Source organism: Poecilia reticulata, chromosome 7, assembly GCF_904066995.2.
Source record: "Poecilia reticulata chromosome 7, P_reticulata-male-v2, whole genome shotgun sequence".
NCBI lineage: Eukaryota > Metazoa > Chordata > Actinopteri > Cyprinodontiformes > Poeciliidae > Poecilia > Poecilia reticulata.
In genome coordinates this window covers 26,020,827-26,046,539 of record NC_088836.1, presented here as the reverse complement: position 1 = coordinate 26,046,539, position 25,713 = coordinate 26,020,827, and the positions used below count along the sequence as shown (strand labels likewise).

The 25,713-nt window shown below is 37.6% G+C and overlaps 1 protein-coding gene across 2 annotated transcripts in view; it reads right to left on the bottom strand.

Moving 5' to 3' along the window:
• Positions 1-1,553: 1,553 nt before the first annotated feature.
• Positions 1,554-25,713, bottom strand: part of LOC103467710 (PDZ domain-containing protein 4) — a 34,876-nt gene continuing 10,716 nt past the window's right edge. Inside the window, exons 2-8 of one of the 2 annotated variants that reach the window (XM_008414347.3) lie at positions 13,247-13,300; positions 12,352-12,662; positions 11,082-11,169; positions 10,422-10,520; positions 10,277-10,339; positions 8,744-8,845; positions 1,554-6,355 (exon numbers count right to left, since the gene is read on the bottom strand). In XM_008414347.3, the coding sequence (XP_008412569.1) occupies positions 4,355-6,355; positions 8,744-8,845; positions 10,277-10,339; positions 10,422-10,520; positions 11,082-11,169; positions 12,352-12,662; positions 13,247-13,300 (2,718 nt within the window). In that variant the 3' untranslated portion in view covers positions 1,554-4,354. The remainder of the gene's footprint in view (positions 6,356-8,743; positions 8,846-10,276; positions 10,340-10,421; positions 10,521-11,081; positions 11,170-12,351; positions 12,663-13,246; positions 13,301-25,713) is intronic. The other variant, XM_008414348.3, reaches the window with a different exon arrangement.

The following is a 25,713-nucleotide window of genomic DNA, read 5'->3' as shown; positions in this document are numbered from 1 at the left end:
TTTAGGACTTCGGGTCTCCTTATTTCTAACATCAACATGATGATCTGAGTATGGGCAACATGGCTTTAACATAAAGTGATATTTTTTATATGTTGGAACCGCTGTCTGTCGATAGGAATAGAAAAGGAAGAGTAAATTTTCACCCTCCAAAAAACGTATACATTTTTTTTGAAAAAACAGTATTTCTGAGTTTCAAAAGTAAAAAATGTCCACTTTTTAAACTTAAAATTTTTTTAGGAACAAATTAATTTTCTGAGATTAATTTTGAGTTTTTTTCTAGCAACTTTTAAACCTTTGGAGATCAAAAATTGTCTTGTATTTTCTAGAAAACTTTAGTTTTTTTTGCCACAAAATTATTTTTTCTAACTACAGTGATTCCAATATGCTGTTGTAAATTTCCGTTTTTAATTGTTTTTTTGTTTGTTTTCTTGCTTTTCTAAAAAACAAATAACTGAAAAAATATTTTCAAAAGATCTCATTTTAATCTTCCCTTCTGAATTGTACAAGTATTGGGGCAAGGCTGCAATAATTGTTTAATTACAAGAATATGGCTATAATAGAATAAAGATCATATGTCTTGAGTCAATTAGGAAAAAAATTACTGTATTCTCCGCACTATAAGGCGCACCTAAAAACCTTCAATTTCCTCAAAAGCTGGCAGTGCGCCTTATATATGGACCAATATTGAGCCACAAAAGGTCTAGCAACTACGGTAAGCAGCGGCCGACTTCATTTTTCCCCCGTAGAAGTGCGCGGTGCATGCTGGGATAGTTGTAAGAACGCTGGGTTGTTAAAGTTTGATAATACATTTAAAGCCAGGAGGGGGCGGGGGAAGAGAGACAGAGGCTGCGGCGGCAGCGTGTCGGTTGGTCTGTGTTACCCAGAAAGCAGTTGGGCAGAATATCGCACACCAACATGAGTGAAACAATGACTGGGGCAGACTACTATATAAAGTACTCGGGAACACTTTACAAATGTGGATGTGTAATAATAGATTACGGAACAAATTGGCAACCCAATCTGAAGCGGCTATTCTATATATAGAATATATATATGGGTTTTATATATATATGTGAAAAAAGTTTTAAAATAGGCCATTCATTGAAGGTGCGCCTTATAGTGCGGAAAATATGGTAGTTACCTAAATCTGACAGTCTGTGAGAATCTGTAAAGTTATACCAAAATATGACTTAAGATGCTCAACATATCTAAATTTTTCTATTTTTCATCTCTGATTTCTCATAAAATTACAACTGAATTATTGTAATATAATTTTATTCTTGTCCTTAAAAAAAAAGAGGAAAAGTCTTAGATTGGCCCTAATATCCCATTGTAGAGTTGACCTGAATTCAAAGTGGAAATGACCAGCAGCTGTAAAACAGGGTTGTTAGACAAGATGGCGGCCCTGGGTGCCCTGACATCACTGAATTATGAAAACCCAAGAATCGCATTAGAGGGGAAAAAAATCCCGTCTTTCCAGAGATTCAGTTAATCGATCAAATTGATTCATCACCCAGCCCTACAATCTGCAGGAGAAATGAACGGACATAGTCTTAATGTTCACAGCATTTATTTATAAAAGCTTTCAAACTGCACACATCACAACACTTAACAATTACGTATTTTTCTTTTCTCTAATGCTAGGACTTAAGCAAAGTCATAGAAAGACGTACACAATTAGAGTAAAAGCCTTCAATATTGAAGCGCATGGGTGGGGGAATCCTCTCTGTATCAAACATGCATGAGTTTAATGGAAAGAAGCAGCATTTATCCGGGTATAATAGAAGTTACTCCATATAGGAGGAGCAAGTTTCAGAAAACAGCAGGTGCAGCAGCAGATGCAGCAGTTATAGCTTGAAGAATCCATGAATAGCCCTGGTCAGTCATAAACAATACCCTAACTCTGGTCTGCGGGAGCAGAGAAATGCATAATCTTCAGGGCGGGAACTTGTAGTGCCTTGCAAAAGTATTCATACTTTTTATAGTATTTATATCAGTGTGTTTTATGCGGTTTCAGACTCAAATTAGTTCACAATTTTAAACGGGAAGGTCTCTAATAGCAAATAAAAATGCAAAAAAAGCGGAGTGTAATTGTATTAAACTTGTGTAATACGAAAGTTACCTCTCCGTATGGCCTTTCTCTCATGAAAGTGGATTTATCTGGTAGAATTTCAAACGGGCCAATCAGCGAGCAGAAAAAGAAATCGTAAACGATAACGTATATTTTTTTGCGCTGGTTTAGAATTCAGCCTGTAGTTTTAGCGAGGGTAGCGGAGGAAGCGAACGAAGCTGGTTCGGATTTTGAAAGCGAGTTTCACAAACCAATATTCATCATTCAAAAACCAAAAGTATATCATAGATGAGACCAAAGTGTACATTTTTGGTTGACTTGAAAAAACTGAAGCATAAAAAAAACCTTTTATTAGAAATGTAACGTTTGACCCAGTCAGCTGTAAATCCAATTGATAGGTTGTGGCAACATCGCAGATGCTAATTTCAGCTATTTTGTTGAACAACTGAAATTCCAGTTTGTAGATTTGTGGCGCCTGCAGAGTTTCTGTTTTTATTGCGAGAATATGTGGCAAAAATCGGGATGTATGAATACTTGTGCAAAACACTGTTCCTTAGCTTATGAATCAGCTGAAATTACAAGAAGAGAAAAATACCCATTTCTTTGGATAATGTTAATCTAAATTGCCTAATCTATTCTTCAGGTGATGATGTCAACATCTTGTCTGTGCTTATTAAAAGGTCAATAATATTTATGACCTAAATCTTTTTCTTTTTTTTCTTGTGGAGGCATTTTACATTGATTTTAATGAAAAATTGAACTGGTCCAGCCTTTTTTCTTTTGTGCTTTACAGTCAGTTCTGCCTGAAAGAAAGGCACGGCTCAGCTCCTCATGTCCAAGAGGTGTCTGTGCTTAGATAACGTGTTAAAAAACAAACAAAAACTGGTGAAAGTTGTACACGAACAATGCAAAAAATACTTCAAAAGATGCAGCCAAGCAGAAAAAGTTGAGATTTATGCAAAGTCTTACTTGGACACCAGTCGTCCAGTTTTTATGGCACACGAGTGATTTTTCTTCAATGTTTTCTTTCACAGCTGCATTGTTCTTGGCCCCATTTTCCATTAATTATAAAAAGGTGTTGAAGACCTGTAAACATTGGTGTTTTTATTGGCGAGCTTCTTAAGAGTAGCTGGTGTGATCTTGGTATGTAGCATTGTTTCATGTTTTATTGAACACAATCTGTGCTTTTTTCCCCTTTGTCTATAAGGACTGGAATTGCTACAGGATACTTAAAATTGATCTTTATGTTCACAGTGTATATATATATGTATGTTTTCTTGCACTTTTGGAAGAAGCTTTGTTTTTATTACTTGGGCCTGTTGTGTGCCAAATTATGTTATTTCTTTCTAAAACTCTTTTCATTGCCCATCTAGTATCAAGCCTAGTCCACACGTAGCCGGATGTCTGGGAAACTGAATAGATTTTTATGCGATTTGGCCTTTCATTCCCACGTAAACTGTGTTTGATATCATCAAAAACGATTATTAATAAAAATCCAAGTGGAGATTTGAGAATTGGAAACCGGAAATTTAGAGGTACACGCATTACAATCTGTGACAAATAATGCTGTGCTAATGTCACATGTGACCATTGTTTGGTCATCAATGGAGGAGAAATACGACAGAGAATTTGGGCCACACTAAGAAAAAAAACAAAAATAACATTGCAACTATAAAATCATAAAATTACGAGAATAAGTACAAGAATAAAGTCATATTATGAGAATAAAGACACAATATTATGACTTTATGACTTGTCTTGTAACATTATGACTTTATTCTTTTATAAGTTTATTGTCATAATGTTATGACCTTGTCTCGTAATTTTATTTTATTTTTTACTTTTTCTCAGTATGGCTATAATACTCAGTCGTAGAAAAATGACAGAGACCAAAGATCAGCTGCCTTACAGCAATTACCCAGTCATGCCATTGTATGACTGGGTAATTGTATTTTATAAACTTTATTTTCTAACACCGTATTTAAAAATAGTTCCATCTCTCTGTTTGTCCACATAAATGAACCTCCTGGCACCATATTTAATTCCTAACAGGAAGTTGAGGTCTTTGAGAAGGATTGTGATTAGCTGATATAGGTTTTAGCTTTGCAGTACACTGCCCCCTATGGGTTTGGCATGTTTATTACAATGCTCAATAGAGTAATTCAGTAAGTTCATGTGGATGAACACTGTTCTTAAACCGATCCTGAATATGCGATATTTAAAAAAAATTAATTGGCGGAGATATTTGTTTTTATAAAGACTTGGCTACGTGTGTGCAACGGCTCAGACTGTGGTAACAGACAGCAGGGGGTTGTAGACTTTCTTCCCGTCTGCAGACCTGCTCCCATGCGCCAGCAGCTCTTGTATAGTGATCCAGTTGTCCAGGATTCTCCGACTGCGCTTCTTCATGCTCCTCCGGTGGCAGAGTTCCAGTATGGATGCTGGTTCCTGCTGCTGTGGCGCCCCCTGTTGACCTGCCGCGCTGCCGCCCTGCTCCCTGTCCCGCTCCCTGAGGCAGTCGAGACGGCTCTGCATCATGAACTCCCTGCGCCGCCGCTGCTCTCGGGCTTTCAGCAGCTGCTGCTTTCGCTCCTCTTTGCTCCAGTAGCGTCCCATCTTCATTTCGCTCACAGCGTCGTCGTCCGTCGTCATTCCGCTGCGCTCCTCTCTGATCTTCATCGCTCGCGCCTTCAGGAGGCGATCCCTCACGGGTCGTTTGGCCACATAGCGTGAGCCGTCGCTGCGGATCTTCACCTTCCACTCCATTCTGGGGGAAGCGGGCAGCAGTGGAGGGGACAATGCTGAGGGAATGCCATCTGGAATCTGGGGAACATCTTTACATGTGCTTCCCAAACTCATTGGACTTGCATCGTCTCCTAACTCTATAGTGCCCTCTTTGGGGGGATTCCTGAGTCCACCCAGATGCTCGGAGGTCGAGGGTGTCCTCAGCTGCATGCAGCTCAGGTAACGCTGCGGGGGCTTTACGTCTGTCTGACGGCGGGACAGATATGGACTATTTTCTGCACTGCGTCCTCCGGCTCTCTCAGCTGTCCCATTGGTTCTAGGGTTGCGTCTCATTCCCCCATCCGAGCCCCTCCTACTCCCTACGTCCCGGGACAGTGACCTAACCTTTACCCCCGGGCTGGATGTCTTTGCCTCACTTCCTCTCCGGTGAGTTTGCGGAGAGTATGGTTGGTTTAAGTTTGCTTGGATCCCGTCCCATCTCTCTTTTTGCCTGGTGGAGGGTGGTAGAGGAGACTGTCCTCCCTCCAGACTCTGAGTGGACAGAGATGGGTACTGTTCACTGACCAGAGGTGTGCTCCTGCAACTTTCTCCTCCAGTATTGTAGGCACTCGTGCTGTCTTTATCAGAGCGCTCTCTCTCAGGAAGCTCGTTAATGTCTGATAGAGCCTGGTGACAAGACTCCTCACTCACCAAAGATCCGTTTGTCTCCAAGCGCCCAGCTCCTAACCCAGTGCCTGTGCTTGCTCCATTTTTATCCTCATGAGGCCAAACCTTCATGCAACGCTCCCTCAGCTGCTGCATCTTCTGTGCTCTCAAGATATTGCGACACTTAAACTCCAGATGGCGCAGTTCCTCTTCTATAAGGGCCATCTCGTGCTGCGTCAGACTCTCGTTCCTATTCTCGTCCAGTGGGACATCCCCTTCCTCTTGTTCCACCCCCTGAACATTGCTGTTCTTCTCGTAGAAGCACTTGATCTCCAGCAGCTCTTTGTATCGCTCGCACTCTTCTTCGGTCAGCCCAGGCATCATCATCCTCATCGAATCGGCCATGTAGCTCCTCTCTAAACGTTCCACCAGCTCCAGGCCTCCTCCTCCATTGAAGCAGTCCAGTCCTAGCAGAGAGTCGGCGCTGAACTGGAGGTCTTGGGAGTGCAGTAATGGTGGGGTGTCCCCTCTGCCTGACAAGAACTTTCGCATGCTTCCAGGTGTGTTGGTTGTGTTTGTGTTGGAGGCACTGGTGTGGTCGTCCCCTAGTAGGTCATGCTCTGACGACTCCTCATAGCGTGTGCTTTCGTCTGTCCGGCCAACCCCGCTGTCCAACTCCTGGCTGTTACTCAGGACAGTCTGGAGCAAATCAGGAGAATCTCTGCTCAACGAGTGAGCATGATTGTGACCGGAGAGGACACCTCCGATCGCAGCGCTGATTTGTCCTGCACCTTGGACGGAAGGGCTGCTCCTCAATCTGGTACTGCTGCTCAAATGAACATCGTTGTCCAGAGGCTCCAGTTCCAGCTCGTCTGGATCCAGCTGGTTTTCATTCTAACCAGTTGATGAATTAAAATTTTTGCATTACCGAGGAGAGGTTCAATGTTGAGAAAGGAAGACATAGAAGAAATAATAGATCAGTAACGCATCTAGATAATTGAAAATTATCTAGTGCTTTAACTGCAAGTATCTTTCCTAATACTTGCAGTTAAAGGGATAGTATTGTCTTACATGTTCTCCAATCAAGTAACTTATCTTCAGTTGCTATAAAACACTGTTTTTTATCAAATATAACTTAATATAACTTAATTTCAACTGGCAACCTAATATACAATTGGACTCATATCTTACTTGTACTAACATCTAAAGACTCTACTGGTGGACCATCAGTGTCATTCAAAAGTTCCTGCAGCCATTGTTCACGGGATTAACTCTAATGTAGAAAGACATACGGTCTTCTGCTAAAAGTTCTCACTAATCTGAATTCACATGAACTTCAGTAACATCCCAGTCATTATCCTTAGGGTTCGAAGCAAAGTGCTAAACCTTTGAAGCAGGAGAACAACAGGGAGAAACATGCTAACGTTAGGTGACTTCAGGTAGATATGTCTGGTTAGATTTATTTGTGGAAAAAAAAGTGAAATCTACGCTCGTGGTCAATCAACTAAACCCCAGATTTGAATTGTGTTGGTTTTATTAAAGTATTGAACTTCTATCGACAAATTCCCATTCTTAAATGACTTGGCCTGGAATCAGGGGACACAAAAACAACTGTGATCGTAACTCTTCATTTCAGTCTGCATTTCTCTTATTGTTTAAATTAGAGTAGTTGTCCTTCCTGACACCAGATGGCGCCAAAGGACTGAGAAACTTTCACCAGTTCAGTTTCTATTGAATGATTTGAAATTGATTAATTGGATTTTTTTTAAAAGGATTTATTGAAAAATACTTTTTATTATTCAATGTTAGAATGAGACAAAATAATATTTTTACTTTATGCAGCTTCTTCTTTTTAAGGTTGCAGTTTAATTCAGAAGCTGATGTAATAAATTGAAAGTAGTTAAACACCTTCCTCCCTCCCTCCTCTTTCTCCTCTCTGCAGATTCTGTCTAATCCGTTTGATTTAAATGTGAACCGCATGCAGACTTCTAGACGTGTTGTATTGATCCTCTTTAACAAAGCCCCTCACTTCTTCATCTTCCTCACCATCAGATCAAGCTCTAATCTCTTCTTCTGCGTTTCCCTCTGATGATTATTCGTCCTTCCCTCCCGATCTCCCCGCCTTGAATCCTAATGTGGGACAATGCCCCGCCAATACAGATCTTGCAAGACCTTCGTGGGTATTTACTCGTCTCCATATATTCAAACTCAAGGAGGCGTTGGAAGAGAGCAGAGTTTATTTGTGCTCTGTGTTTGACCTGCTCTGTTTTTAATGAGTGACTTTTAAATCTGCCCTGCAGCACAGAGAGAATACAAATGTTTCTCTGCTCACATAAACGCTGCATGTCTGTAATTATATTCAGCAGGAAAAGCTTGCAGGTACCTTGGCGGAGGCGTCTTGCTTATGTAGGATCTCATATCTGTAAAAAGTGACCTTGTGAGTTCCACTACACTATTTGTCCTTGTTTCTGTGTTGATACTATCTTTGCTTTTAACATGTTTGTGTACATATTTGCAAAAGAGACGACTCAAAGACAAAGAATTATGTTTCTTTTTCCTCTTACATTTGCATGTTTTCTTGTAAAATGTAATTTAATATCTGGCGTAGGGCTACAATTAACAATAATCTTTGTAATCCATTAATCTCTCGATTGTTCTCATGATTAATTGGATTACAAAGTGGCACATACTGCTGATTTTTCATTTAGCCACTTAAACTTTTTAAAGCAATATTGGAAATACATTAAAACTTAGAAATAAACATTTCAATCTTTAATTTCAATAAGAAAATTATATATTTTTCAAAGCTAAAAAAAGTACTTTGAACATCAATATATGCAAATTAATCAATCAAATGTAGTGCTAATCAGTTGACTGTTTTTGGATAAGATGAATAATAATTACATCGTAAAAGGTGTTTAAGAGATTTTTTTTTTTTTTTACAGAATTTAAACCAGTTCAAGCTAAAACTATTACAATCGATACGTTTTTTTTGTTGTTTTTTTTAATGCAAAATGTGTATATTTCTTGCACAATTGTGACTTAATTATGCAAAATGTCCACTTTTACATTTGTATACTCCATTAACGATTAATCGATTATTAAATTAACTGATGATTATTTCAATAATCTGTTCATCGCGAATAATCAGATTAACTGTTTAAGACCTAATCTTGTTACATGAACTGTAAGATGAACTGAGAAAAACGTCTTTAGAGTTCAGCATTCAGAATCGAGTCTCTTAGCTCTCCTCCCCAAAGACTGCATATTCAATTTCCTCACCTCTATCTCAGGCCTGGCAAGGAGCAGGGAGACATTAGTGCTGTCTTCTCTGGTGAGAATAGCTACCGCCTCCTCTCTGTTCTGGATGTCCACTCCGTTTATCTGAGAGGAAGAGAGGAGGATGACTTTATGAGCTTATTCCAGATAGTGTAAGGCAGCAGAAGCCAAAGACGGATTCAGTGAAACTGGACATGGATTAATATGCAGGAGGAATTCATAAAAGATACTCAAAGCTACAGAGCCTCACAAGGAATCACAGATTTAACCTATGGCTGGACAATATATAAGCATTTCATGTAGATAATTATTGATTTTTGTTTGTTTGTTTGTTTTAAATATCTGAAATGGTGACATGACCTTTCCTGTTTTATCCAGTTTTCACTTATTTTTAAGCAGTTATGAGGCAAAATGATGGAACAGAAAAACTGATGCTGCTGCTGCTGCGCCAGTTGTTGCTAGGTAACCAAAGAATGATTGAGTTGCTAGGTAACCAAAGAGTGAGTGAGGTTAGTTGATTCCACCAACCTTTCTTAACTGGTCATGAGAGGTTGAAACGCTAAAGTATTCCCTCTGCCTACATCTCCCAGAATGCTGTGCGGTTATGGATCAGAGTTCAGTGAATATTCTGTCTGATGTATTATCTATTGATATTGATATATTATTATTATTGATTTATTGTCCGGCTCTAACTTAACCACTGTAAAGATTCTCACATTATAATAACTTGCTATTTATTTTACTGAGAGTTTAATAGCCCAGCAAAAAGTAGTGCAAAATTGTGAGGTTAAAAGAAAACAATGCATTACTTTGTATTTAGAAAATGGAGTGCGCCCATGTGTAATTTAATCATATGGTACCAATATCAGACATCTCCCTGAGCAAATTTTAAACCTTTATCTAAAGATACAAAATATGGCACAGCTGCAGCCTTACAAGAAATACATAACACACTGCAAAAACACAAAGTCTTACCTAGACTTTATCATGCAAATATTTTATAACACTTGAAATGAGACAAAATTAACAAGTAACTTTTCAGCAAGATATAGGAGTTCATTTGAAGTCAATAGTTATTTAATATTGATTAAGGGGTAGTAATTCTACTGGAAGATTATTTTATTTTTAACAACATTTTTCTGATGCTATAAGTGAAAAAATCTGCCATTTGAAATAGTACTTTTTTATTAATATTCAAGAATTACTGACGCAAGAAAAGCTCTAATAAATTTCTGAAAAGTTACTTGGAAGTTAGTTTTGCCTTATTTTAAAGACTAATATAGAAATTAGACAAAAGTTTTTCTATTTTCAGTTCACTTTTTATTTTTAAAGATGCTCAGAGTCACTTCACAGAGCAAACAGGATTAAAACAGTGAAATTAAAAATAATTAAGCTAAAAAAATGAACTAATTCTGAAAGTGCAGACCAGAGATTTTTATTTGTAAAAAAGTATGAGCTAATTTGAGTTGGTCTACATATAAAACCCCATTAAAACACATTGAAGTTGGTAGATATAACATGAAAAAAATTCAATACCTGTAGTATTCTGTCTCCTTTACGGATCCGTCCATCCATCGCAGCGATGCTGTTTGGGTTCACCTTAGAAAATAAGGCGTTAAAAACCATAAAGTCATTAAAAAAGTATTTATCTAAAAGCTAATATGAATTTTCTTGACTTCACCTCTCCCACATAGATCCCAAGGTCCTCCTCATCATCGGTTCTGTAGCACACCGTCAGACCCAGTTTATCCTGCTGTCGGGATTTGTACAACTCCACCTCCTAGAGCAGGTAAAGGGGAGGTCAGAGGTCACGGTTAATATGTACTCAAGGAAGAACAGCACTACTTAAACCTATTTCTACTTAGGACTCAACGACACGGATGAAAAAGTTATTAAGCTGTAAGACTTTTATACGAGTTGAATAATCATTGATTAGTTTTTTCTGTTTTTAAATATCTGAAATATTGTTATTTTGTCATTTTTAAGCACTCATGAGGTGAAATGTTAAACTGCTACTGCTCTATGGTTACTTGTTGCTAGGTAACCATAGAGTGAGTTGCTAGGTAACCATAGAGTGAGTTGCTAGGTAACCAAAGAGTGAGTGAGTCAGTTGATGCTGTTGACATTTTTTTGCTTCATTCAGTGAAGTTACTCACAGTGGGTTGAATATCCAGGAATTTTACTCGACTAAGAGTAACAATACTTCATAATAAAATTACTCAAGCAAAAGTTAAAAAGTACAACATAGTAAAAATACTTCTAAAGGGAATTTTTTTTCCAAAAAGTTATCAAAGTAAATGTAGCCAGTTACCAGCCAACTCTGAATTTAAAAATCTCTGACCTCGTATTCCAGCTCGTCGTTTCTGTCCACTTCATGCTGACTGATGTCGAAGTAGTCGGTCGGGTCGTAGTACACAGGCTCCAAGAAGCTGAGGACGAAAACATTCAGGAAAATACCTTTCAGTTGGAGCAGCTTCTGGCCTCTAATGTGTATTAAAATGGACCAACACGAATATCTTTCAAATTCAAAACTAAGTTATTGATCCCAAAGGTAAATTAAATGTTGTTGTAACTTATATTTATTCAAAATTTGTCAAAGAGTTGCTAATACAACTAGAGATCTAGTAAACCAGAAGTGTCCAAAAGTGCTGCCCAGGGGCCCTTTGTGGCCCTTAGATTTTTGTTGTTTTTGTGGCTCTAGTTGCAGCTCAACAATAATATACATTTGTTTTCTAAACTTTTTTTAAATTTCAAATAAGGGTAAACTTATTACCAATATAATTTCTTACTATGTAAAAAATTAGGTACAAACAAACTTACATAATAAGTAAAACCTTGTTTATCTAGGGACTTTTATTGAAAAAACAACTTTGCTGCACCCAAATCAAGATGTATTAAATGTATTAAACTTAACTAAATATAGCAAGTGTTTTACAAGAAAATGACCCAAATCCTGTTCTTATAACTCAGAGTAAATTTGTTTGACGGAGCCTAAACTAATTTAAAAACTAAATACATTTCCTTTTATTACAGCAAATGTGTAAAATCCTTCCTATAAACCAAAAAAATCAGACTACTTTTGTTTTTTAAATTTTTTTCAGTACATTTTGTATGATGACTTAATAGGGCTGCTAAAAAAAGAAGTTAAATTCCACCAACAAATTTCTAGGAAATTTCTAAGCTCGAAAGTTGAAAATGTGCTTGAAAAAAAAAAACTCGGAAATTGAAAAAACCTAATCTCAGAAATTTTCTTGTAAAACCTTAAACATTTCTGAGTTTCAAAAGTCAAACTTTCTTTTTATATATCTTTTTAGAAAATTTCTGAAATTAATCTCAAAATTTTAGTTTTTTTCCCCCAATTTTCTACTTTTGGAGCTCAGAAATGTTTATGGTTTCACTAGAAAATGTCTGAGATTTGTTTTTTTCTAACTTCTACTTAGAACTTCTTGTTTTTTCTAGACATTTTATGAGATTGCTCTTAAAATCTGAGTTTTTTTGGAAATTAACTCTTTTTCTCTCTGGCTCAACTACGCCATCATACTTTTGACCCCACAGTTTTGGCCCACGCGACCAAACGTTTGGACGCCCTGTATCGAGCGTTTCCCACTCACAGTTCGTTGAACAGATATGGCTCTGGCAGCGGGGGCAGTGGCGGGGAGGGCGGCGGGTCGGGTGGGGGCGGCGCGCCGCAGGGATGCTCTCTGCTCCGGCCCAGAGTCAACATATGCTGGAAGCTGATGTCCGTCTGGGTGCAGCTGTCCACGCAATCGGCCATGCCCATGGTCACCGCCATGGGGCCCCCGGCGGCCGCAGCCGGAGCCGCACGTCTCCGAGCGCCCCGCTTCAGGATGCTGGACAGCCGGGGGTCTCGTATGTCCAGGGTGGGATCTCCAGACAGGCGAGAAAGCTCCTTCGCATTCACCTGCAGCAGAAAGTTAGCATAAATACAGATCTGTTTGAAAAACTGCAACTATTTCATTTCATATCCTCCTATTTTTTTATTTCATTCACTCAATGAATATGAATAGTTTGATGGAGTATTAGATAAAACGGCCTGTCAGGGCCGTTACAGAAAAAAAAGAAGAGTAAATTTCAGAAGATTTGTAGAGAAAACAAGAAAATTTCAAAATTTTCAAACTCAGAAATTTCCCTGTTTTTTTTTCTAGCATATCTTTGACTTTTCAAGCTTAGAAATTTCTCGTTTTTTCAAGAAAAATTCTTAGATTAACCTCAAATTTTTTAGTCCTAATACGCTGTTGAGAAAAAGTTACAGTAGAATAAAGTATTACAATAATTGTCTTGTAAAATGCGACTTTCTTCTTATAATACTATTCCTTTTAAATGGCTCACATGAAAACCTGCCACTGTACCTACAATCAAACAAACTGCAACCTTGTTAGTACACAGAGGGAGGTGAATATCCTTTAGCCAAGTATCAGCTTTCTGAAAGGAACTGCAAGCAGAAAACACCAGGCAGCAGCAGAGCAGAAGGTAAATGAAAGAGACCTTTAATCGACCGTCAGCGTCAAAAGAGCAGAGCATGTTGCCTACATGACCCCTCTGCAAAGAGAAACAGAAAAAAAGCAATAAAAACAGAGCTTTAGTGAATAATTAGATTTCTGTTACAGGTAGTAAAGGAGATAACCAAGGTTGAAAAGACACAACATTTCTACAATAAAGGAAGCATGTGACTACGACAACATATTGGGACCATTAAGACGGAAAATAAACTTCTGCTGAAAAAATGAATTTTTTTTTTGTTTCATTTCTGAAATTTTCTAGGAAAAACAGATGTTTCAGTCAGAATTTTGTGAGGAAAAACCTCAGAAATCTTGAGTTTAATCTGAAAATTTTCTCAAATAAAACACATTTTGAGCTCCAAAATCAAAAAACTTTGAAATTTTTAAATTTTCAGAAAATTTCTAGGAAAAAAAAAAACAAAACAAGGAAGTTTTATACCTGCAAAAGTCAGAAATTTATGACAAAAAGACTGAAATTTTGTGGAAATATTTAGGACTGAGCTCAATATTTAATTTTGAAAATAAATATTTAGGTTGGAAATAAAATTTTTAGCTCGGAAATGAAATATTTAGTTTGGAAAATAAATGTTTAGTTTGGATCTAAATATTTAGTCAGCAACATAAATATTTAATTTGAAAGCTAAATAGTTTCTAAAATAAATATTTAGCTTGTTAATTCAATATCTAGTTTGAAACTTTGATATTTATAGATGCATGAATAACATAGTGAAAATATGACTTCAGAAAGAGCCTGTTATTTCTATGTAACAGGCTAAATAAACCTGTTGTTATTTTTTTACAGTGTAACTTTACAGACATCGCCCGATAAGAAAATGCAGTTTGATAATCCGTGCTTTTCATTTGTTTCTGCTGGTTTACGGTTACGACCCGTCGTATTCCTGTCACTGCCAGCTACGCTTTGGGCTTTAACTCGGCGCCATAAAATAATACAACAGGTCCCATTTTACAGTGTTTTCATCGTTGGCTCAGATCAGCCTGAAGCAGCAGAACTGGTGATTTAAACTGACATGTTGAGCCACATTTTTGACCGAAAATGAGTCGGGATTCAGCCCGTCTTTGAACATTCAGCTGCTGACCTTGGATGTCACCGACTCCACGTCTCTCGTTCATCCTCTCCTCTCCCTCTCTTCTCCCTCTCTCTCATCTCATGTCCCCTTTCCAGTAATTGCATGTCAAATCAATGTTCCCCTGTGCAGCCAAGCGAAAAAACTTTCCTGCCACATTCGGCTCCTGCTCCCTTGATATTTCCCACTTCTTTTTTTTAATTTTTTATGTGTCTCTCTATATTTCTCTCCTTTCGTCTCTTGTTTTCTGTCCCCACACGTCTCTCTCTTGCCTTTCTGGACTCTGGGTTTCTTTCGCCGTGCTGCCTCAGCAGTTCTGTCGGCTCCATCCCCTCCCGGAGGAGCCGCCGCCTCGCCCTCCTCCACCTCCATCTATTTCAGCCGCTCCGTCTCCTTGTGTGTGTTTGTCCTTCCCTGCGCTAATGTCCCCCCATAAATCTTACTGTCTGTCTTAATGAGCTTCTTCGCAGCAAACGAGATGCTCTGCAGCCAACATGGCAGTTTAGTGAGGAAATGAATTAGTACTCTGTTATCTGTATGTTCTGCATTGTGCAAATATTTCTGCCTTGAATTTGTGATTTTACACAGAAAGTGTCCGCGTCCCCTCACTTTTTCCACAATACAAACCTATTTTAACACACCAAACAATCAGTAACATGTTGTCAGACGTTTGTGTGAATTTATAAGATAAAATAGTGCATGGGCATGCAAAAATATGAAGTATTATCTGCTTTTTATTCATACATTGAAGTTTAATGTATATGCATGCATGATTATTGTCTTTTTATGTGTCCATTTTTTTAAAGAAATGCACTTTTACTAATAGTTTTACTAACCCTTACTGTTTTACTTTTGCTTTAGTAATTTTATCATTAAGTATCACTAGTGTTAATTCAATTCAGAAATATTTCCATCCATCCATCCATCCATTTTCTTGCACCCTTTTTCCCTCTGTGAGGTCGGGAGGGTTGCTGGTGCCCATCTCCAGCCAACGTTTCGGGCGAGAGGCGGGGTCACCCTGGACAGGTCGCCAGTCTGTCGCAGGGCCAGAAATATTTCATTAATCCCAAAGGGAAATCAAATTAAATTACTTGATTAAAATTTCTATATACTCTACTCACTGTAATCTCACAATCTTTTTTAATTTTAATTTTTTTTTTTTACCAAAAATTCACCTGACACACACTTTAGGTTTAGGTTTAGGTTTTCACACAATAAAATAAAATTTGTTTTGAAAAATGTTATTTTGTAATGTTTAAAAATAAATTATTTTAATTTTGTTCTAAAAATACCAACATGTCCATATATGTTGATCCGTCTGATGATGTAATTTTTAAATATTAAATGATTGATGTTTTGATCAGTTGCTCAGCACTTGACTTTTTATCTTTATCTTTTTTACTCAAGTAATTTCTTTTGCTTTTAATTAGGTAAAAATATGTTAAAGCAGTGCTACTGTTATTTGAGTATAATAAATGTTTTAAAATGATTGCTACTTACTTATCCTACCAAAACAATATGAGCTTCAGAGAAAGATGAAAAGATTAACCGTAAAGCCTTGTGTGACCCACCCAACCAGGGCCGGCCAGAGCCTTTTTGGGGCCCTAGACAGCTGTTTATCGGGCCCCTCATACCAACATGTCTACACCAGATGATTTATAATTCCTAAGCTACTCTATGTCTGCAACACACCTAGCATCGTTTGTAATTAGCATACATTAGACCAGTACTAGTACGACTATTAATTTTAACATTACAGGAGTAACGTATTAAAAAAAATCATTTGGATTTTGAAATTCAGAGTGATATTTAAGTGTGCCATTTTATTTTAACTATTTAAAACATTAAATTTATTTACCCAACAGTGGCAGCAGCCATCAACAGGAAGAGATTAATCATTATCTACAAAAACAACACAAAAGTTGTTTTACCATTAAAAATAAGACACCACTGCCAAATGATCAGTTTTCTGATTTTACTCTTTATAGGTTTATGTTTGAGTAAAATGAACTACTGACTTTTATTCTATGAACTACTCGCATGTAAAAAAAAAAGTTTTTATTTGCAGATGATAAAGGTGCAGAGCTTTCAGACTTCAAATAATGCAAAAAGAAAAAAAGTTCATATTCATTTAGAAACAACAATAATAGTGTTTAACTCAGAAATCAATATTTGGTGGAATAAGCAGGAGGTTTTCAGTGGGATTCAGTGCAGTGGGCTCTTCCTTTTTACCAAAGCTGTATTTTTCTTTCCTATCATGGTAGTTTGGTGCTCTTTGGGGCCCCCTGGTGGCATGGGGGACCCTAAACAGCTGCTTAGCTCGCATTGCTTTGGGCCGGCCCTGCATCCAACAGTAGAAAATAGGACGCCTTGTTTGTAAAATGTATAAAATTGATTTTACAGTATTTTGTGAATAAAACAAATGCACAAAATATCTTGGAATAAATCTATGACAGAAGAAAATGTGCGGAAAAGCGCTGTGGTCGTGTGTTCAGCCTCAGCGCTGTTTGCTCTCAAAGCCATTAGTAGACAGGTCTGTGGTCATGAGTGGCAGGTATGAATACAGATGGAAGAAAAAGAAGAGGGGATCTCATTTATTATCAATGAGAGGTGCTGAGATTGCTTTGAAGATGACTTCATGGAGGGTAATGGTTGCTCTGCATCACAAGCTCGACCGCTTCCACGTGTTGTTCTCTATTATCTGAGTTAGTAGGTCATCACATCTATCTTCTATTTATAAGCAACACATGTTTTTTTCCCCTTCCAGATAATGATCACCCGGGTCTCCACACCCAGCGCTTGCATGTGTTAAAAAAGTGGAATTAAAATTCATATAAAGTACTTGAGTGTTGGGGGGTGGGAGGCATGTGGTATCAGCAGCGGCGGCGGCGGAGCTCTGGGTGGGGTTGATGTGGAGAGATGAAAGAAATGCAAAGAGTTCAAAGTGTGAAAAAAGCAAAGCATGAAATGTTTAAGCAGGAGACGGGGAGAAGAAGAGGGGGAGAAACAAAGAAAACAAGGAGGTGAAGAGTACTGGAGGTAAACAGACTCCCTGGAGCTCCTGGGAAATTATTAAACGGCTGCTGCATAATTATCGTTATCTAATTGTCCTTTAAAGAGCAAACCGATCACAGGAGCTGAGATGAAAACAGGCAACGCCACATTAGGATAAAAAAAAAACACTCCAAAAAGTCACATGCTAACGTTTCCTCTCCAGAGTTTTGCCTCATGTTCATTTCAAACAGCTTTTCTACAAGCGCAGAAATCCTCACCAGGAACGCATCGGATTCCACTTGTTCAGTAATTGATTTTTCTCATCTCCCCCGCTTTGAAGACTGCAGCAGTCACCTCCTCAGAAAATCAATTAATCTGGGGACTGGGCTGACCATCTGCAGCTCCAGCTGGTTGACATCCAGCAGCAGGAGAGGAAGGGCCGTCAAAAACAGAGACCAGGAGCCGCGTTTCCGTTACAAATGTTCGTCCATATTCTGCTGATGGCGAATGTTGTTTCCATTAAATAAGAAATTAATTAAAACCATATGTGAATGAGTCATAAAACATCAAGGCAGTAACAAATGTAAACAGTTACAGGAGATGTATTCTTATTTCAGGATCAAAGAGGAGCAATAAATCAATTAATTGCATGATAAATTAAAATGAGCTCAATATTTTCCATTTGCATGATTTCCTTTATTTTTCCCTTTTCTCTCTTTCTACCAAAAACTGGATGATAAAAGTCTTTAGTTTGGTGCTTTAGCATAAACTAGCCTTGTTTTTAAATGAAAGTGTTGTTTACAGAGACTTAAAAATTCATTTTATTTGTCGTTTCTTTTTTTTTTTTTGGTTAAAATTTACATTTCATTCATGTTTGAGAATGGGTTTTTGCATTATTATGCCATTAGCATTACTTGAAAATGGTCTCAGAACAATATTATCGTTTATCGCTATAAATTCTGGGACAGTTTATCGTGACAGGAATAGCAAAGAGCAGAGAGAGAAATCTCATCCATTGATCGAAATAGATGAGGATCAATTATGTCTCCATTGCAGCAGCTTTTTGACCAAACAGTCGTCAGAAATTCAAAGAGAAAGCAAATGAGGTGGATTAGCAGTGATTGATGGCGTCAGCCATGACATGTTGCTGCTGCCAGGAAGTTGAGCCGTTGTCATGACAACCACTGGACCGTCATAAAACCACAGTTTTCGGTCAGAGGCTTTTTCAGATATGTTGTGAGACTGACAGCTACTGGAGCTGATTCCTGTCCATCGTCATCCACAATGATACTTAGACAATATGAGTTATGATGTTTAATTTACCTTTGAGACAAATCAAGTAGTTTTGAATTCGAATTGAACTGAATGTATTTGTTGCACATTGAACACACCGCCATGTTGTTTCAGTTCTAAGTTTTGCCATTTAAGCAGATAATTGTTGTTGCTGGTGCGTTTAGCTTCCTTTAATATTGGTAATTAATAACCACCAAGGCAACATTTCATGTGTCGATGAGGGATGTGCTGCTTAAGACTGTAAAATACTTTGCAACATGGTTTACAGATATACACATGGATATTCTGTAAAAGATGATTGCTTCCCTTTTATTGGTTGGAAGATTAAATACATTTAAAACCAAATGAAAGAACAAAATCTTAAGTATTTTTGGTCTAGTTTTTACATATATTTCAGTACATTTAAGACAAAACTGACTTACACGTAACTTTTCAGCAAGATATAGGAGCTTGTTTTAAGTAAATAATCCTTTTTGATTTTTAAAAAATACAAGTTCGACTGACTGATTATTTCACTTGTAATATGGGAGAAATGCCTTGTTATGAGTGAAATAATCTCAGTAGAAATAGTTAATTTTTATATCAATATTAATGAATTATTCACTTAAAACAAGCTCATATTTCTTGTTGAAAAGTTACTTGTAAGTCAGTTTTGTCTTATGTAAAATGTACCGAGATGCAGGAGACCACTTAAAATGATCAGTTTCTCTGATTTTACTTTTTATAGGTAAATGTTTGAGTAAAATGAACTTTGTTCTTTTATTCTACTGTCTTTGATATTCAAAGCAAAAATTTTGTATGTATTAGCAGAAAATGAGAAATGGTCAAAATAACAAAAAAAGATGCAGAGCTTTCAGACCTCAAATAAAGCAAAGAAAACAAGTTGATATTCATTGAGAAACAATAACTAATGTTTTAACTCTGGAAGAGTTCAGAGATCAGTATTTGGTGGACTAACCATGAGCTTTTCAGTCGGATTCAGTGCGGTGGGCTTTCCAGAGTTATATTTGCACTAGAAACTGGACCAAAATCCTTGGTAGGACTTTGTGTTTTTGCCCCGTTAATGTTTTTTTTTCAGCAGGGTTTTCTTGTTTTTGTCTCCGTTTGTTTTCCCTGACTCCAGCCCGTATCTGTCTGCAGGTCCCGATGTGTTTACCTCTGGTCGAACGTCGGCTTGTTTCTGCGTGCCACGCTGAACGACGGCACACTTAGGTTTGTTTAACGACACGCGTTGCCATGGAAACTGCCTCCTGCTCCACACAGAGCCAAGAGAGAGAAGAAGGGAGCGGCTGCCGGTTTGTCATGTCAGTGTGGGTCTGTGTGGGTCAGGTAATGCATGGTAAACACAATATGCTTTATGTTTCTAATACAGTTCTGCTGCTGCTGCTGTGTCTAATTTATTAGCTTCTCCTTTTTTGCTACCTGAGGCTACAGTCAGTATCGATGGAACGGATGCCGATGGGTGTGTAATAATGCATGACTTTTATTCCTTCAGCAAGAGAAGCATTTCGATACAGTTGAATTTAACGGCCTGAATTAACAGCAGAATGTTGCCTTAAGCTGTGAAGTTCTGTAATTATTGTCTGAAAACAGACAAGCCTAATTTGAGTTAAAATTTTACACTTGAGTAAAGAAAAATAGCCCCAGACTTGGATCCTGTGAAGCTGAAGAACAGAGCGTGAAGCTAAGATTTAATTACGTCTACCTCGTGCCTTTTATTTGGCCTGATATCAGCATTAATCAGGCGGCTGCACAGCCAGATTTTCTGCTTTTCTGATTATTACACGCAAGAAATCAAACCGAATTTTAAAAAGCAGCATGCCATCCACGATCATCCCTCGTCTGATTAATAGTTTTGCTTTTTACGTTAAAAATGTGCCAGCTCAGGCTTCTGTGAGCTGCCCAGTTTCCATTAGTATCTGAATTCATGTTGACTCGCAGCCAGCGGCTCTTCTGCTGCTTCATTATGCCATCTGCGTTTGTTCTGCTGTCCCACGCTCCTCTGCCTCCAACCAGCCGTGCTGCTTCAGCTCTAACAGACCGCTGTCTATAGAAATCCATCCCAGAGTATCTGTTTACCTTGCACAAACAACATCCCTGCAGTGGCTCTGCACACAACATGACATCTCTCCATGCTTCATCACTCTTCCTGGCTGTCGCTGTGGACTCTGCTCGCCGCCACGCCCGCGCCTGTGTCAGTCGGAGCTGAAAACGCTCCTAAACGGCAGCAGCACAGTGGAGCGCATGTTGACAGATCAGGGAAATCTGTTGCATGAACCAAATGTTTGATTTTGACCTTTCATCTCCAAAGATTTGTGTGTGTTTTTTTTTTGCTACTTTAGCTAATAGGGATGGGCGTTTATCGTATCATTTCACTGCAAAAACATAAAATCTTGCCAAGTATTTTTTGTTTAGTTTACAGTGCAAATACATTTGTACATTTAAAATAAGAGAAACAAATTTACAAGCAACTTTTCAGTGAGATATAGGAGCTTGTTTTAAGTAAATAATTCCTTAATATTGAATAAAACATAGTAGTTCCACTGTCAGATAAATCCACTTTACAAAAATACATTTTCCCATATTTTTGGTCAAGTTCAGATATTTTCTGGTGTAAATATCTTGGTACACTTTAAATAAGATGCAACTAACTTACAAGTAACTTTTCAGCAAGATACATGAGCTTGTTTTAAATCAATGATTCCAAAAAAATTAACTAATTCTACTGAGATTATTTCACTCATAAGACATTTTTCCCATAAGTTAAATAATCTGAAAATGAAACTAGAACTTTTCCATCAATATTAAAGAATTAAAGACTTAAAACAAGCTTGTATATGTTTCTGAAAGTGTTACTTCTAAGTTAGTTTTGTCTTATTTCAAGTAAACAAATATATTTGCATTAGAATTTAGGTGAAAATATTTGGCAATAAATCAGATTTTATTTGTGTAGCACATTTCAGCAACAAGGCATTTCAAAGTGCTTTACATAATAAAAACACAAAAATCAACTATTAAAACACAATTTTTCCAAGTCTTTACACTTCAAAATGTTGGTTAATGTTTAATTAACTATGTTTCAAAAGAAACTCTAAACAACCGGGTTTTAGTTTAGATTTAAAGCAACTCAGCGTTTCGGATATTTTGCAGTTTTACGGCTCCAGATTTGTGGTGCGTTGAAGCTGATTGCCAAGTAAAGATTTTGGTAATATTTTATGGTTTTTATTTATTGTGAGAAAATTATTTTAAGAATGTTGATCTTATATAATTAATGATGTTTAACCCACCCAAAGATATCAGTATTGATAGTTTTACTTTTTTCCCTCTGTTTGTTTGTTGAAAGCATCAATAAATACAAAGGCGCAGTATTTCTGTGTAGCTCAGTGACATAATTCACACTTCTTTATGTGACTGCCGTCCTAAAGAATTACAAATGGGAACGTTTTTCAAGAGCATTATTTGTATTTGTGGGGCTGTAATTGTTGTGACACACAGTCACAGTCATACAGTCATAGACATAATATAAGAGTAGACCCCGCATTGGCTGCTCCGGCGCAGGAAATACGGCGGCCATCTTGGAGCGGTAGTCCCTCCTACTTTGTTCAATCAAAACAACAGAAGATGCCTCAGCACTGAGGGATATTGTTTTTCGGATCTATGGATTATTATGTAATTCTTTCAGTAGTAAGATACATCCCAAATCTTCTGTTTTTGTTTTGAAAGTTTCATAAAGACACGATGTGAGGAAGAAGAGGGAGATATCTATAAAGAGAGACAGATTCACTGCAGCACGGATGAATCTCACATCGGATTTTGGACTCAATGAACTGCTGAATATCTCTGAAGCTAGAACTCGTCGGCTGAAAAAAATAAAAAATAAAAAACATATATATATATATATATATATATATATATAAACATGTATCCAATATATATTATTCAGTATTAATCATTATTTATTTGTGTTTTTATAGTTATTTAAATATGTATTATTATAATAAATTATACACACAGCCGTTCATAATAAATTATTCACGGCTGTGTGCTCTGTAATATGCTCATCATACATCGATATCAGAATATTCCATTCCTATTCTATTGTTATAACCACTAATCATATTTAAATATGCTGAACTATGCATTAAAAACATACTTAAATAATACAATTGTTTATAAATGTAGCTTTGATAGATTTTTGAATATAGTTCCCAGTAACAAAAAAGGATGTTTTGATCGATTAAAGGCGCTGATACGTCATTTTGCCTGCTAAATACATAACGCTGAGTGGAGTGGTGGACCGCTCCAAGATGGCCGCCCTAAATCTCGACAGCGACAATAGGCGAGAGCGGTCCATGAGGCGTCTATCCTTATATTATGTCTATGCATACAGTTACCTAAAAAATCATTCTTATTGTCACTTTTATCGTTGTCACAATAGAAACACAGAATGTTGTGATAAAACTTTAAGTCCATATCGTCCATCGCTTGTGACATTGCGCACAGACAAAAAAAAGATGAATAACATGTTTAGTTTCTGGATATTAAAGACGTTTAAAGAGGCAGATTGTTGCCAGACATGACTCCTTCAGGGATTCTTTGCCTTATTTCTTTCTTGGATAAGGCTGCTGATGTTGAACCTCCTCTGGATTCATAATCAGCCTCCATGCACCATTTTTCTCCTCTGCCTTCACCTACAAGATTTGTGGGCCCTCCCAGAGCTTTTGTATTTTAATTCCCCCTTGCTATACAAAGCATTCATATTAATTATTTTGAAGGTCGAGCTGTAAGACAAAAAAGGACCTTAAAAAATGAGATTGGCCTTTTTCTCTTCTGGTTTCATTTGCATGTTTCTGCTCCCTTTTCAACTCATTAGCCTGCCTTTCCTTGGACTCTTCCTGTGCGTCTCGCTCTCTCTCTCTTTTGGCATTGCCTCTGGCACCAGAAGCAGCCACGTCCAGCATGCAACAGAGGCCCAGCTGAGGCTTTGGGGCTCCACAGATACTAAAAGTGTTGCTCTGCATAACCGTGAGTGCCGAGCGTTTTTCATGCTCTGTTAAGATGAAGATCTATTTAGGGTTGGGGGATGTGTCACCGGGTCGCCAAGCAGGAACGTTTGTGTGGCAAAGCACAGCCAGATGAGCTTACTCACAGGCAGACTGAGGTCTCTGTTGGCAGGTGGTGGGGAGGCTGTAACCGTGGCAACGCCTCTCTTCACTTTACCCCGGTTTAACAACCCATCCATCCTTCTGGCTCTGAGGCTCCGTCTACTTTTGCTCCGTTCGATGCTCTCATGCTATCGTAATCACAGCGAAGCATCATTATTCTAATTATCACTATCATTGTCGCTGAGTGACTGCTTCATGCTGCAATTAGGAGCACGGATAATGGGATAACGAGCTTACATCTGCATTTAAAACAAAAAAAGGAGATGAACTTCAAGCCAAAAGAATGATTTCATGTCATTTTCAACCCAAAATCCAGCTTAATTTGATTTATTTTGTTTTGTGACCCACAAGAGGATGTTTAGATTTGTATTGTTTTATTTCTGTCCATGAAGATATCTGACAACATGGCGTTAATGATTTAAAAAGCTTGTTAATCTGTTGGTTATTGAAATTAATGATTTGTTTGTGTAAGATATAGTAATGTCCAGGCACGTGCAGAGGGGGGAGCTGGGGGTGCTTGAGCAGCTGTCCTTTTCGCTCCTTGCCCCAAGTGCCCTTTTGGTCAATTTTTTAAAATTTTTTGTATTATTATTTTCTAAACCCTCTTCTGACACATAACATGTACTAAAATTATTATTATTATTATTTTTGTACAACATAATAAGCCCTCCGGTCACCTTGTTACCTTTGACCTTTTGCCTGTGACGCATGACGCAGTTGCCTCTCGCGCAGTGCGATAAAGCGGCTAACTGGAGCTCAACGTAGCGAACGTTCCAGATTATAAAACAGTTTTTGGTGAATTATAAAAAAACGGTTTTGGTGAATAAAGTGGAGTAGACTTGCTACTTGTCAGATGACGGAAAACGTTGAACGTATCGTTTCTGCTTCAGCTCGGAGTCGCGGTTTAAGCAGAGAGGTAATGAAATACAACAGACACTGACAGGCCTCTGCGTCTGCCTTTCTCTGAAGAACTACTGAGCGGGAGGAGACAGCCAGGTGAGGAAAACTGTTCTTATCTATCGATTCACTATTTTTATCATACAGACATTAATTAGGCTGTTGTTGTTGTGCTATTAGCTAGCTGCTAGCTAACGACTTTGCTAGCAAAGCTAGATAACTAAAAAGCTTCTTCCCTGTGTACGAGGCACATCGCCCGTCCAAAACTTATCATCTCCATTATGGATATATGTCCAATCTAATTTCCTTTGCTGCATAATCTAAATTGCATTTATACAGGCGTTAGGTAAACGTATCTTGAAGGAGAATAACACTTAAAGTCCAACAAGGATATTTATTTAGAATTAAAAATAACTCGCCCTGAATTACCATAATAGATATAAAGTGTGTCATTAATGAAGGGGAAAAAACTCAACCCAGACTTTAGTTTAGGGTCTGGTTCGCAGAGTATGCAGTTACATTTTTTTCCCAATAGGAAAAAAAACTAACCTCAGTTAAGTAAAATAAAATTGTAATAAAAACATTTGGAATTGTAATGATTTCTTTTTTTTTTTTTAAACAAGTCGTTTTGTTTAAAAAACTTTTTTTAAAATTAATTAACTAATTTTTGTCTTGTGAACTTAAAAAGTTATTTGCCAAAAGTTTAATAAAACATAAACTTTTATTTGCATACATCAGAAATCATCTTTTGTTGTGATTTTAGGCCCTGCCCATGACGTCGTGTGAGAATCACAAGCAAAACTTTGAGTCAAACAAAAACTTAGAATATCAAGAAAAGATTTATGACATGCGCAAATAAGTTTGTTTTGCAAAAAAAATCACATCATGAGACAAATGTGTGATTTAAAAGTTTAAAAAAGTTTTTTTTAATCAAAACTCAGTAGGCTTTTCTCATGGTGGCATTAACAATTCAATATTTGCTTTTGTTTTATTCTTTTTTCTGCAGTTCCACCTTAAAG